The sequence below is a fragment of the Salmo trutta genome, chromosome 5 (assembly GCF_901001165.1).
Source record: "Salmo trutta chromosome 5, fSalTru1.1, whole genome shotgun sequence".
NCBI lineage: Eukaryota > Metazoa > Chordata > Actinopteri > Salmoniformes > Salmonidae > Salmo > Salmo trutta.
The window spans coordinates 11,830,850-11,846,580 of NC_042961.1; the positions used below are offsets into that span (position 1 = coordinate 11,830,850).

Below are 15,731 nucleotides of genomic sequence, written 5' to 3' on the forward strand. Positions count from 1 at the left end.
CTGTGGAAAGGGTTCTACCTGTATCCAAAAGGTTTCTGCCTGGAACCTAAAAGGGTTATACAAAGGATTTTCCAATAGGGACTGCCAAATAACCTGTTATGGTTCTAGATAGCACTTTTTTTTCTAAGAGTGTAGTAAAGCCCAAAGCACTGAGGTACTCACCTTGTTAGCCTGCCTAACTCCCTTCTTCTCATTCTGGTCTTATCTGGCTCCCACCCTGTCGTGACTGAAACATAGCATCCCAGATGCATTTCAAACACTCCGTCTGGGAAATATGAAAAGAGACTCTCTTTTGACTCTGATAAGCAGTAATCGAAGACAAATGACATTCCTTGATTATTATTAAAAAGAAAAGTGTCTATGTCATTGAAGGAAGATGTGATCAGTTAAGGCCTCATTTGAAATAAATTGTATTTGATTGGCTAAAGGTGTGATTAAAAACAAGTCCTTGCCATACTCTGGAGTATTATACAATACAGTAATTGGATACATTATACCAAAGAGAATATTGAGCAGTGTATGGAAAGAAACTTGTTGGTTCTTTTTTTTCTCATCTTCTTTTCATTTCTCTCTAGATGTTTTCAGCTTGTTAGTATTACCAATTATTGGACAAACATAGCCTGTTCTTGTACGAAGCTGTGGTTGACAATTTAAACAAATGCAACTCCCTGCCCGACACTCAATGTTTCTACTCTTTTCTGGTCTCACACTCTATTTCTCATCTGTCTGTCAATAAAATCATTTCTAAATATTATAGGACGGTGACTTTCCATTCCCTGCTCTCATATACACTGAGTGTACAAAACATTAGGAACACCTTTTTAATATTGAGTTGCAGCCCTTTTGCCCTCGCAACAGACTCAATTTGTCAGGGCATGGGCTACAAGGTGTCGAAAGCATTCCACTGGGTTGCTGGCCCATGTTGACTCCTATGCTTCCCACAGTTGTGTCAAGTTGGCTGGATGTCCTTTGGGTGATGGACCACTCTTGATACACACAGGAAACTGTTGACCGTGAAAACCCCAGCAGCGTTGCAGTTCTTGACACACTCAAACGGTGTGCCTTGCACCTACTACCATACCCCATTCAAAGGCACTTAAATTTTTTGTCTTGCCCATTCACCCTCTGAATCGCACACATACACAATCCATGTCTCAATTGTCTCAAGGTGTAGACATCCTTCTTTAACCTGTCTCCTCTCCTTCATCTACTCTGATTGACATGGATTTAACAAGTGACATCAATAAGGGATCATAGCTTTCCCCTGGATTCACCTGATCAGCCTGTCATGGAAAGTGTATGTTTTGTACACTCAGTGTATGAGTGCCAGCAAACCCTCATCTAAGTACAAACACAAAGACTACAACATACAGATGTAGGATCTTCATTTGATCACTCTTTTGTTGCTCAGGAAATGCAGATGAGCTTTGTGATTTACATAAATTCACTGAAAACCCAAATTAACACACGTTTATATTAACAGTACTGCACTTTTCATGTAGCCTACTTTTGGCCAGTTTATAGCCTATCCACCAATCAAGCAACATTATGGACTACGTGTTGCAGTGACAATATAGGTCAAATTAAGATCCTACATCTGTTTAGTAAGAGACACAGATACAGTGCCTTGCAAAAGTATTCACCCCCTTGGCATTTTTCCTATTTTGTTTCAATACAACCTGTAATTTAAATTGATTTTTATTTGAATTTCATGTAATGGACATACACAAAATAGTCCAAATTGGTGAAGTGAAATGAAAAAAATTACTTGTTTCAAAAAATTCAAAAACAATCTAAATGTTTTAAAGTGGTGCGTGCATATGTATTCAGCTCTTTGCTATGAAGCCCCTAAATAAGATCTGGTGCATCCAATTACCTTCAGAAGTCACATAATTAGTTAAATAAAGTCCACCTATGTGCAATCTAAGTGTCACATGATCTCAGTATATATACAACTGTTCTGAAAGGCCCCAGAGTCTGCAACACCACTAAGCAAGGGGCACCACCAAGCAAGCGGCACTATGAAGACCAAGGAGCTCTCCAAACAGGTCAAGGACAAAGTTGTGGAGAAGTACAGATCAGGATTGGGTTATAAAAAAATATCAGAAACTGAACATCCACACCATTAACATCCGCACCATTAAATCCATTACTAAAAATGGAAAGAATATGGCTGTCACGTCTGCCCCCCCCCCCCCCCCCCCCCCCCCCCGGCGCTTGAGGGCGCCAGGCTGCCCTGCATCACTCACTCCTATCATCTATTACGCACACCTGCCTTCCCTCGTCACACGCAGCAGCAATATTGGACTCACCTGGACTCACTCATCATCTGTTTATTTCCTCCCCTATATTTGTCAGTTCCCTTGCTCTGTTCCCTGCTGATGCATTGATTGTCTTTTGTTTGTGTTACCTGTTTGCTGACGCTGTTCCTGTCTCGTTCCATGTCCGTTATTTATTAAATGTTTTACTCCCTGTACCTGCTTCGTCTCTCCAGCATCATCCACGTGACAGAATGCAGCAGCCAACCACAGAAAGCATCGGGGAGTACTGGCGTTCCAGTTGGTATGATGGCATCGGCTCTGGGTCGCCACCGATGGAACCGGGGTCGTCAGGCTTCCACGCCCTAGCTATCTCGAGAGGTTTCCTTTCCCCGGTAGGCTCGGATGGTGCCCATTCCACATCGGGCCTCAGCCGGATCGTCAGTTCTTGTTCGCCCAGCTGGTCCAGGAGTTTTTTGTTTGTTTGTTTTGTTGGTGACGTCGGGTGGATTCTGCCGCCGATGGAATCGGGGTTGCCAAAGCCAGTCCGTCGGGCTTTCACGCCCTGGCTGGCTCGAGAGGTTTCCTTGCCTCGGTTGGCTCGGCGGCTTCCCATCCCACGTCACACTCCACCGGATCTTCGGGCTCCCTCTCTGCAGCGGGATCGACAGGCGTCTTGCCTCAGCCGGATCGTCGGGGGTACAGTCACGTCTGCACCCGCTCTCGCTTGAGGGCGCTTGAGGGCGCCAGGCTGCCCTGCATCACTCACTCCTATCATCTATTACGCACACCTGCCTTAGCTCGTCATGCGCATCAGCGATATTGGACTCACCTGGACTCACTCATCATCTGTTTATTTCCTCCCCTATATTTGTCAGTTCCCTTGCTCTGTTCCCCGCTGCTGCATTGATTGTCTTTTGTTTGTGTTACCTGTTTGCTGACGCTGTTCCTGTCTCATTCCATGTCCGTTATTTATTAAATGTTTTACTCCCTGTACCTGCTTTGTCTCTCCAGCATCATCCACGTGACAATGGCACCACAGCAAACCTGCCAAGAGAGGGCCGCCCACCAAAACTCACGGACCAGGCAAGGAGGGCATTAATCAGAGAGGCAACAAAGAGACCAACGATAACCCTGAAGGAGCTGCAAAGCTCTACAGCGGAGATTGGAGTATCTGTCCATAGGACCACTTTAAGTCGTACACTCCACAGAGCTGGGCTTTACAGAAGAGTGGCCAGAAAAAAGCCATTGCTTAAAGAAAAAAATAAGCAAACACGGTTGATGTTCTCCAAAAAGCATGTGGGAGACTCCCCAAACATATGGAAGAAGGTACTCTGGTCAGATGAGACTAAAATTCAGCCTTTTGGCCATCAAGGAAAACGCTATGTTTGGCGCTAACCCAACACCTCTCATCCCCCAGAGAACACCATCCCCACAGTGAAGCATGGTGGTGGCAGTATCATGCTGTGGGGATGTTTTTCATCGGCAGGGACTGGGAAACTGGTCAGAATTGAAGGAATGATGCATGGCGCTAAATACAGGGAAATTCTGACCCTAAGCATACTGCTAAAGCAACACTCGAGTGGTTTAAAGGGAAACATTTAAATGTATTGGAATGGCCTAGTCAAAGCCCAGACCTCAATCCAATTGAGGATATGTGGCATGACTTAAAGATTGCTGTACACTAGCGGAACCCATCCAACTTGAATGGGCTGTAGCGGTTTTGCCTTGAAAAATTGACAAAAATCCCAGTGGCTAGATGTGCCAAGCTTATAGAGACATGCCCCAAGACACTTGTCACTGTAATTGCTGCAAAAGGTGGCTCTACAAAGTATTGACTTTGGGGGGGTGAATAGTTATGCACGCTAAAGTTTTCTGTTTTTTTGTCTTATTTCTTGATTGTTTCACAAGAAAAAATATTTCTCAGTAGGCATGTTGTGTAAATCAAATGATACAACCCCCCCCCCAAAATCAAGTTTAATTCCAGGTTGTAAGGCAACAAAATAGGAAAAATGCCAAGGGGGGTGAATACTTTCGCAAGACACTGTATACCTATTTTCAGAGAGTGCTGTACTTATCTGAGCCCATTCTGAACCATTGAGAGAGAAGGAGAAACTATAGTAGCTTTAAAGTGTGTAATTCTGTCCGGGCCAGGGCTAGATGGATACTCCAGAGTGTAGGGAGCGTAAGGGCCAAGCCGCTTGTGAGTGGCGCTCGCTCTTGTCATCCCTGTGTAGGTGTCAAGCTGCCCCGTTGAGCCTGATCTGATGGCTTGCTCCGTTCTTGAGAAAATGGCTCTCTGAGAGTCCTTCTTCAGCTCGAGCTGTTCCAGCATGTCCACTAACCTGAGAGTTCAGGGGGGCTGAATGCTAGCTGTGTGGCTACCCTCATGCTGGGTCAAGCCCACTTGGCCACGCGGTATGAGGTTTTGTGAAGTGAAGCAGTTAAGAGGACGGAGTCAAGACAATATATCCATTGTCCACTTTGCCCAGAATGCCATTTTATGCTCAGAAAATGGGTTGCAATCTGGTAGGATATACAATAATTGAAAAGTCATGTCACAGTTGTAGAAATGGATTGCTGTGCCCCATTTTTACATAGACCTTAACGCTTGACTCGGGGCAGTTGCTGCACATTCGACTGTAGACCAAAAGGCCAGACAGTAACATGAGGGTAAATTGTTTTGTTCCATAATCTATCTTGTGTCGCTTGGGCACAATAATAGCTTTTTCAAAATGTCAAATATTGTATATCTGTTGTTAAATCAAGAGACTTGATAAATGTTCATTATAAAGGCACACAAAACCAGAATAGCACTTAAACAATCCAGAGGAAGAATTATTGACGAAAATACAGAGCATAGAGCACATGAGTAGTCAGCCGGTGAGTGCTGCTTTCTCTCTCTTGCACGCATGATCTCTCTCTCTCTTTCCTCTCTCTTTCCCTCTCTCTCTCTTTCCTCTCTCTTTCCCTCTCTCTCTTTCCTCTCTCTCACACACTCTCAAACACAATAGGCGGTCTCTCCTCCAGATGCTTCAGTTTAGGAAATATGACGTGTATGAGGGGGCAGTACTTGTGTGCTACAGTGTAAACATTACTAAGGCAGGTTTGATTGAATCTGATGGCTAGGGACAGATCTTCGTATCCTGTATCTGTTACTATGTTAAACTAACTTTATGTAATAGGATTATCTCCTTTCGCCAGCGTTCAAAGTTTACACCTCTCAGCCCCCTGGGATTATACCACGTCTGCCTAATGAAAGACCCACTGCCTACCACAGCACAAAATGCTCAAATGCTAAACATGCTAATGTTCTTTTCACCAGATCAAACTTAAGGCAGTTACCTGACATTTCTCAACGTCCACCATTTCATAATTGAAATAATCTCGAAGAGTACTACCAATCCAAAGTGCTGTTGTGCAAATCCAACTGCAAAGTATTATAAGGATTTCTATCTGTAAAAGGCTATGATATAATACCATAATGTCATACCATTTTGATGTTTGTCTCTAAAGTCATAAAAATATATTAACAACAAGAAATGATACACTGTCAATTCAATATAGTATGATAGTACAGTAGACTAAAGTATATTGTTTCATACTACACAAAATAGTTTCCCACACGGTAACTTCTGAACTTTTCCATTAGAATGTGACTGGCGATGCTAACTGAGTCTGTTGATGCACTGCACATGTTGTGATGTGTGTCCCCACATCCTCAGATGAACCTGAGGCCTTATATTTATATCTATCTCCTGCCTACAGAGCTTTGTGCATCAGGCTCCATTGGTTAGTGAGATATACACCTCGTTCTACAACCCCCCTCCCATGTTTGTTCCTGCTAATTAATGACTGTGGCGCTAATTAAAACCAGAGCAGCTTTCAATACCTTCTGCCTCCTTCAGAGAAATATCACATTTCCATTTACTTGTCCCAGAGACTAATGAACATTCTGGTGCAGGTTTTCAGGCGAGAAACACAGTGGCAGGAAACTGCGCCAAGTGGGATTGGGAGAGAGTGTGTCTTCATAACCAGAGGGCAACATGAGAGAGACACAGGAAGGAGACAGGCCTGCCATGAGAATTGTGTGACTGAGTATGCAATGATTGCCAAGGAAAAACACATGTACTGTACGCACATAATATCCAAAAATAAAATAGATTCACATGCATTTCCCATTATACCATGGGAAAGAAGTACAAATAAATGCAATGAGCGTACACAAATATACACTATATGGCCAAAACTATCTGGACACTTGTTCAGAACATTTCATTCCAAAATCATGGGCATTAATATGGAGTTGATCTCCCCTTTGCTGCTATAACAGCCTCCACTAGATGTTGGAACATTGCTGCTGGGACTTGCTTCCATTCAGCCACAAGAGCATTAGTGAGGTCGGACACTGATGTTGGGCAATTAGGCTTGGCTCGCAGTCGGTGTTTCAATTCATCCCAAAGGTGTTCGATGGGGTTCAGGTCAGGGCTCTGTGTAGGCCAGTCAAGTTCTTCCACACCGATCCCAACAAACCATTTCTCTATGGATCTCGCTTTGTGCACTGCTGAAACAGGAAAAGGCCTTCCCCAAACTGTTGGCAAGATCAAATCAAATCAAATTGTATTAGTCACATGCGCCGAATACAACAGGTGTAGACCTTAACGTGAAATGCCTACAAGCCCTTAACCAACAATGCAGTTTTAAGAAAATAGAGTTAAGAAAATATTTTCTAAAGAAACTAAAGTAAAAAATAATAACATTCATAAATAAAAAGTAACACAATAAAAAAAACAATAATGAGAGGCTATATGTGCGGGGGAAGCACAGAATCAATTAAAATGTTATTGTGTGCTGTAGCCTTAAAATGTCCCTTCACTGGAACTCAGGGGCCTAGCCCGAACCATTAAAAACAGCCCTAGAACATTATTCCTCATCCACAAAACTTTACAGTTGGCACTATGCATTGGGGCCGGTAGTGTTGTCCTGGCATTCGCCAAACCCAGATTCATCCGTCGGACTGCCAGACGGTGAAGTGGGATTCATCACTCCAGAGAATGAGTTTCCACTGCTCCAGAGTCCAATGGCGGCAAGTTTTACACCAATTCAGCCAACCCTCGGCATTGCGCATGGTGATCTTAGGCTTGTGTGCTGCTACTCGGCCATGAAAACCCATTTCATGAAGCTCCCGACGAACAGTTCTTGTCGTGCAGTTGCTCAGTTGCAACACTCTGTAGTGAGTGTTGCAACCGAGAACAGGCGATTTCTATGTGCTACGCACTCGCCGGTCCCGTTCTGTGAGCTTGTGTGGCCTACCACTTCGCGGCTGTGCTGTTGTTGCTCCTAGACGTTTCCACTTCACAATAACAGCACTTACATTTGACCAGGGCAGCTCTAGCAGGGCAGAAATTTGATGAACTGACTTGTTGGAATGTAGGCATCCTATGACGGTGCCACATTGAAAGTCACTGAGCTCTTCAGTACGGGCCATTCCACTGCCAATGTTTGTCTATGGAGATTGCATGGCTGTGTGCTCTGGTTTTATATACCTATCAGCAACGGGTGTGGGTGAAATAGCCGAATGCACTAATTTGAACGGGTGTCCAGATAGTGTATTATGCAGTCGAAGGACACTGATTCTTGTAACCATTCTCATGCGTTCACCGGAGAAAGCAATGATGCTGTTTGGTATTGAGTCTTGATTAACCTGCTTGCTAAGAAACTTGCAGGGCCCATTTGAAACACACTGCAGTTTTATTGTGTCTCTCTCAAGGAGTCGGAGTGAACGCACAATGATTTGAATGATAACATGTTCGATCTGTCACAGCCTTGAGCACCGTGATGTGTGTGTGTGTGCATGCGTGCGTGAGTGTCCACATACATGTGTATGAAGCCTTAACCTCTCTCTCTCTCTCTCTCTCTCTCTCTCTCTCTCTCTCTCTCTCTCTCTCTCTCTCTCTCTCTCTCTCTCTCTCTCTCTCTCTCTCTCTCTCTCTCTCTCTCTCTCTCTCTCTCTCTCTCTCTCTCTCTCTCTCTCTCTCTCTCTCTCTCTCTCTCTCTCTCTCTCTCTCTCTCTCTCTCTCTGTGTGTGTCTCTCTCTCCTCTTTACCATCCCCTGGTTTCTTCAGACCATTTAATCACAACATCTCTCTTTCTGTCCTCTTTACCATCTCCTGGTTTCCTCAGACCATTAACGTCTCTCTCTCACTCCTCTTTACCATCTCCTGGTTTCTTCAGACCATTAACGTCTCTCTCACTCCTCTTTACCATCTCCTGGTTTCTTCAGACCATTAACGTCTCTCTCTCGCTCCTCTTTACCATCTCCTGGTTTCTTCAGACCATTAACGTCTCTCTCTCGCTCCTCTTTACCATCTCCTGGTTTCTTCAGACCATTAACGTCTCTCTCTCGCTCCTCTTTACCATCTCCTGGTTTCTTCAGATGATTTAATCACAACTTCTCTCTCCCTCCTCTTTACCATTTCCTGGTTTCTTCAGATCATTAACGTCTCTCTCTCACTCCTCTTTACCATCTCCTGGTTTCTTCAGATGATTTAATCACAACTTCTCTCTCCCTCCTCTTTACCATCCCCTGGTTTCTTCTGACAATTTAATCACAAAGTCTCTCTCTCTGTCCTCTACAATTCCCTGGTTTCTTCAGACCATTTAATCACAAAGTATCTCTCTCTGTCCTCTTTACAATCCCCTGGTTTCTTCATACAATTTAATCACAACGTCTCTCTCTCTCTCCCTTTTCTCTTTACCATCGCCTGGTTTCCTCAGACCATTTAATCACAACGTCTTACTGCCTTTTGCTTACCCAGTTCCTCCTAATGGCCTCCAGTTCTTCCTCACAGCCACCACCAAAACTCCATTCTTTTAATGATCTGCTTCTCCTCCAATTTGTGCAACGAGGGGGGCCTCATCTTGAAGTTTTACGATAGTCAGGGTCGCCGACATCGACTGTCAGAGAAACTGCTAATTTACAAAGAGATTCTAGAGAATTAAAAATACATTCGTTAAAAGTCACCGGTTTGCAAGTTTCTTGTCATGTTCTCTGAACCCGGTAGGAAGGGACTTTCTGATTAGGGACAGCTAAGTGGACTGAGAATATTAACAGGCTCCTTCCATCTGGCTCCTGGAGTATGGGAAATGTTTAATGCTGAACAAATGTGACTCATATAATAAATGTTATCGGGCCGCAACCCTGACTTAATTTACATTTAGCTTTAAAGAAATATTAATGAATTGAGCATTACTGAGTCATGGTGTGGGCACATTTTCCAGCAAAGCTCATACCTATCAATGCATGAGTTTCATGCATGAATATGTGTAAAAAAGCAGGCCCGCCTAATGATTGAAAATTAAGCTTTAGTACCTAAAACCCCTAGACAAAAGAAGCTGTGTTTAAACAAGCTCTGAGCCTTTGGAGGACAGTTCAAGCTTTGATACAGTATGACAAACCTAGGCCTAGTGTAAGCCTCTTAGCATTATATGCAGTTTCTGTGCTCTGCTTTTACATACTTATCAGCAACGGGTGTGGCTGAAATAGCCGAATCCACTCATTTGAACGGGGGTCCAGATAGTGTATCATACAGTCAAAGGACACGGATTCTTGTACACATTCTCATACGTTCACCGGAGAAAGCAATGATGCTGTTTGGTATTGAGTCTTGATTAACCTGCTTGCTAAGAAACCTGCAGGGCCCATTTGAAACACACTGCAGTTTTATTGTGTCTCTCTCAAGGAATCGGAGTGAACACACAATGATTTGAATGATAACATGTTTCTGTGCTCTGTGTGGAAAGGTCATATATGAATGCTGTGTGTGCTTCAGTGGTTGGTCCTGAGGACACGGTTCTATCGTATGTTCCTAACTGTCTGGCACGGGGATTAGGGCTGAGAACTTCTGAGAAGTCAAAGAGCAAGAGAGAAAGAGAGAGAGAAAGAGCGAAAGAGTGAGCAAATAGAGAAGGAAGAGATTGATTCCATGCATATTTCCTTTGTGATGCTCCTGGCCACCTGACACAGATAAAATAGAGTGAACATTAATTGTATCATGAAACAGGATATTTTATTGCCAGCCATGTACCATAGCCCCTAACCACTTTTTTGCACACATTTCTCAATGTTCTAAACCTGCTTCACCCCAAGTTCCCAATGTGTTGACTGAAATGTATTTTTATTCACAGGTGTAGAGAAGGCTACCAGGGTATACGCTGCGACCAGTTCCTGCCCAAGACCGACTCCATCCTATCTGATCCAAGTAAGAACGTTTCCTTAATCCTCCCATTAGAACTAAACTCAACCTCCAGAAATAGTGACTTTTATTGCAGCCAATTGTTTCTGTGGATTCAGGTCTACATTTATATTAGAGCTTTTACTTGAAGTGATTTCAGATTGGCTAAACATGGACATTACAGGGCATTGTCTGTTCTCAATTATCAAGAGAGCACAGCCTGTGCTATATTTGAAAAGTCCCATCAGTAATCTTTCTCAGTTTGATGGCCCTGACTACATGTACAGGACGTCTGCTATAATAGAAACACTGACTATGGGTCCCCACTGATGCTCTACAGACAATTTGCTCATTTATAAACTGGGTCGTTTCGAGCCCTGGATGCTGATTGGCTGACAGCCGTGGTATATCAGACCATATACCAAGGGTATGACAAAATATTTATTTTTACTGCTCTAATTACGTTGGTAACCAGTTTATAATAGCAATAAGGCACCTCGGGGGTTTGTGGTATATGGCCAATATACCACTCTATATGGCCAATATACCACGGCTAAGGGCTGTGTCCAGGCACTCCACGATGTGTTGTACGTAAGAACAGCCCTTAGCCATGGTATATTGGCCATATACCACACCCCCTTGTGCCATATTGCTTAATTATGCCATGATTAGGAAAAAAACACATGAATAAAATCATCTCATTGCCAGTTTCTGAAGAATCTGTCTCTAACTGAATGGTCTCTCTATTCATCACACCTAAACTCCCCCTAAAGAACATATTAGGTAGGCTGGTGCAATCCTATCAAAGCAGATATTTCCTGCCTTTATGATAAAGTGATCAAATGCCTTCTGTAAGCTCCACCCTCACCATTGAGTCAACCAATTACATAATTTCTGCCTTCGGGCAGAGCTGCCTCCAGAACAAGATTAATGAGGAAAAACGCTAACCTGCATAACAGAGAAGCAGAGGAAAAAGGTCCTTGAAAAATCTGACATTCCTTCTTAATAGCTGTCTAGTTCCTTTCATTAGTGTGTGCACAGTGTGTGGGTGTGTGTACAAAGAAAGTTCAAAAACATTTTGAAAGTAACTTATATGTTTCTTTCATTGGAGTATGTCTGCTAAGGTCATACTGCCTCTCACAATACCAGGTCTATTGATGTCTTGGCTCTTCCACTAGCCTCAGTGATACAGCCTAGTAGCCTCAGCACCCACATTAAAAAATACTACAGTTTACTATAAAATACTACAGTACATACTATAGAATTCTGTACTAAACTATAGTATACTGTAGAATACTATACTGTAAACTGCAGTATACCTTGATCATGTGGGCTGCAGATAGTCTAGTGGTTAAGAGCATTGGGCCAGTAACCAAGAGGTTGCTGGTTCAAATCCATGAGCTAACTAGGTGAAAAATCTGTCAATGTGTCCTTGAGCAATACACTTATTGCTCCTGTAAGTCACTCTGAATTAGAGCATCTGCTAAATGACTAAAATGTAATGCGTGGTACTTACTATAGAATGTTGTAGTATACTTTAGAATAATATAGTAAACACTACAGTATACTACAGACCGCAAAAACAATACAGTAATTACTATATTATAAACTACAGTACTTTAATGTACATCTACCCTGCCCATTACCATCCCCCATATCCCAATTTGTGCCACCCATAAGTGAGAAACCTACATGACCATATATTGTGTTCCCAACCGCTTACTAAAAACTGTCTGTTCATACCTCAGTCCTACCTACCTACAGGTGATGGAAAATTTGCTCTGTGCAGCTGCACGTTGATAAATAGTATCACCATAATCAAGAACAGGTAGACAGGTTGACTGCACAATCTGCTTCCTGCTGACTAGAGAGACACAAGATCTGTTTCTGTAAAAAAAAAAAAGGCCACTTTCAATCTTAGTTTCTTAACCCCATGAAACATGATGGCCTGAGTTCTGTCACTAAGATAACCATGAACAGGCGTCAGAGATCAGGCCTATCGAGGACAACTTATTCAATAAAATAGCATGATCAACAGTATCAAAAGCTTTTGACAGGTCCACAAACAAAGCAGCGAACAAAGCAGCACATTTCATTTTAATGTCTAAAGTATTGACAAGATCTTTAACAACTAAGTGGTTGCTGTAATAGTGTTACGCCCAGGCCTAAACCCTGATTGGTTTACATTCAAAATACAGAGCAAAGTTGTACATTTACCAAGGATTCAAGAATCTTAGCTAGACAAGGAAGCCTTGAAATGGAGCGATAATGATTAAAATCTCTACTATCCCCTCTCTTATGAAGTGACAGCACAAGAGCTGATTTCCATTTTTTAAATGTATTTCCTGATAAGGATGTTGAGTAAAAAAATTGGGTTATTGAGCCGACAATGATGGACGCTGCACACTTAACCCTTAAGTGTCACGGTTGTCGTCGGTGAAGGAGGACCAAAACGCAGCAGGTACGTGTATGCTCATCTTGAGAATTTATTAACTTCAAAAAATGAACGTACAAAATAACAAAACAAAAAAAGAACGAAGAACAACTACAAACAGTCTGGCTAGCATAGGCTCAACACAGAACAATCACCCACAAATACCAAACACAAACACACCCTACTATATGGGACTCTCAATCAAAGGCAGATAGACAACACCTGCCTTCAACTGAGAGTCCCAACCCCAATTAACCAAACATAGACATACACTCACTAGACTCCACATAGAAATACTTAAACATAAACCAAAACCCGGAATTACTAAATCAACCACCCTTTTAACAAAACACACCACCCTGAACCACATAAAACAAATACCCTCTGCCACGCCCTGACCAAACTACAAAAACAATTAACCTTATACTGGCCAGGACGTGACATTAAGAGTCTAAGCCCTGTCTAACCTGGGGGAGGGGTTCTACTAAGCTATATGGTATTGTTTTAAGAAGGTCATACCAATAATCATCAATCAATAATTTTAAGACCCTTTGAAATATCCCCAAAATGTTTTATACATGAATTTTTTGGGGGGGCCTTTCTGCTATTATCCCATGCAAATGCATTGCATAACAGATTCACTACTTGGTACAACAGATAGTCCCCCCCCCAAAATAAATGTATTTAAACGCTTATTTTTGGCACTAAACTCTCCATATATACTTCCATTAATTTTTTCAACTGGTATGTGATGTGGGTGGGCATCCTAGAGCAACACAACCAACATGTACATATTCGAGAGAGTCTCACCTTTCCACAGAGTGGTCAGACTAGTGTGTAGCCTAAACCGTTAGGACGCTACAGACGATTTTGTAAGAAGACGGATTTTCTCATGGTCTGACAAACACCGCTCTAGCTCTGTCACCTTTCACTGCAGATGCGGAAGTGCGACATAGGCGGATGGGGGAAATTGAGACGCATCCATTGCAAAAAAACCCTGATATCTCTAGCTTAAAATGAAGGATTTCCGCAGGGGCGTGGACATTCAGTAGACCTTAGGATAAGCAGACCGCAATCCAATTGGTCGGCCCCTTTGGTGTTCTAGTTGTCTATTGCTTTGGTTTTTACTTTGTGCAGATACGTCATCTTGAGGAATCTACCTTTAACAAAACCTAACCTATGATCTGACCCATCACATTATGCATTACAGCCTCACAGTGGCAGGAAGTGACATCCCAAAAACACAAAAACGATACAACACATAAATGGCTCCTGGCCTCCCATTCATAGGCTACGTACTTTCTGTCATTAATACTAAAACTGAAACTAAATATTATAAACATGAAATAGAATTGTTTTGATAAAACATAAACTAAATACAATCTAGTAAAGTGGATCTGAAAACTAACTGAACCTAAACTGAATATCAAATTATAATTGTGAAACTAATAGAAATAAAAAACGAATATCAAAACACAAAACTATAATAACTGACTAAATATGTTGCATTTCTGCCTTGTTTTGTGGGAAGATGACAAAAAAGCATCAAAACCCACCAGGTCTCAATGCTCGGCCATTTGAAGTGTCTGGCTACAGGGATTTTAATTGAGTTCAGCCCAGGAAACTCCATGGGTATCATTTTCTTAAAAGTCATTTAATATATCATGTCCTTTTCTGTATTGATCCTGGAGTCGAGGGTGGGCCATCTGCTATCTCTGTGAACTTTGTCATTGTGAGATGAAACGTGAGGGACAGATTGTGCCGAGTAGAGAGCTCTGCCATTATCTCACCATCCTCTCCATTACATCCCCTTCCAAATGGCTCTTTCATCGCTTTAATAGCTTTAGCCACAGATTCCTCTTGAATCGCTGTGTAACTTTTATTCCTCACAGTTTTTAACACAGAGGTTAAATAATAACGTCATCATCTGCCGAGAAGTGTTTTCAATTAATTTTATCTTGTTTGGATTTTGGAACATAAATTAGCCTTCTGGGGGTGACAAAAGGGTTGAAAGAAACTTACAGCAGTTCAAAAAATAACAAAGCGAACTCCCCACCTCTGTTTTGGTAAAAAGCTGAGTGATGGGGCTGAAGATATAACCACTCTCAAATTCATAGACAGAGCTATAGATGCAATGACTGGCCATCTATGATATGAACATTATAGTTTTAACCATGTTTTGAGGCATGGAGTGTTTGTTTTCATTGTCTACAAACATTGGAGTAAAGCAAGCTTATATTTTGGGTTCTGATGGGGTACAACAGTTGAACTAAGCTCATGAGACATTTATAAGTTATATTATTCAATAATCAATGGGTACATATCATTCATTTATAAGTCCAACAATGGATGTAGCAACTGCAGATTGCCCCTTTAAAGCAAAAAAGATTAGTTTGAGACTGGTGACAGATTCACAAGAGTGGTCATTAGAGAGAAAATGTAAGTTAATGCCCAAATTAAACTGGCAATCCTTGCTGTAGCCTGCAAAAGTCCAAATCCATTCAGCCAACAGCAGAGGGTGTATTATTAGTGTCCACCATGGCAAGTGGACCCAGCAGTTTAAGCAGTTATATTATTCAACCTTATTCTCCTTTTCCTAGCTAAGCATGAACTGGGCTTCCACTGACCCAACAGCCCCCTACAGCTCAAACTGTCTCCGCCTCTCCCCTTCTCCTCCTCCCTTTCCTCCATACACTGTCCCCACAGATCTTCTAATACTAAATACAGGGCCTCAGTTGAGCTCAGAGTTTTCCAGCAGTGCAGTTCACTGGCAGGCCAGGCTGATCCTGCCAAGGCCTTTGGCTC

At 42.4% G+C, this 15,731-nt stretch overlaps 1 protein-coding gene across 2 annotated transcripts in view; it reads left to right on the forward strand.

Annotated features, from left to right (window-relative positions):
* The window catches only part of LOC115193657 (pro-neuregulin-3, membrane-bound isoform-like), a 400,612-nt gene that overhangs the window by 301,090 nt on the left and 83,791 nt on the right, over positions 1-15,731 (forward strand). For both annotated transcript variants that reach the window (XM_029752521.1, XM_029752522.1), the window contains exon 3: positions 10,446-10,519. In XM_029752521.1, coding sequence (XP_029608381.1) covers positions 10,446-10,519 — 74 coding nt within the window. The remainder of the gene's footprint in view (positions 1-10,445; positions 10,520-15,731) is intronic.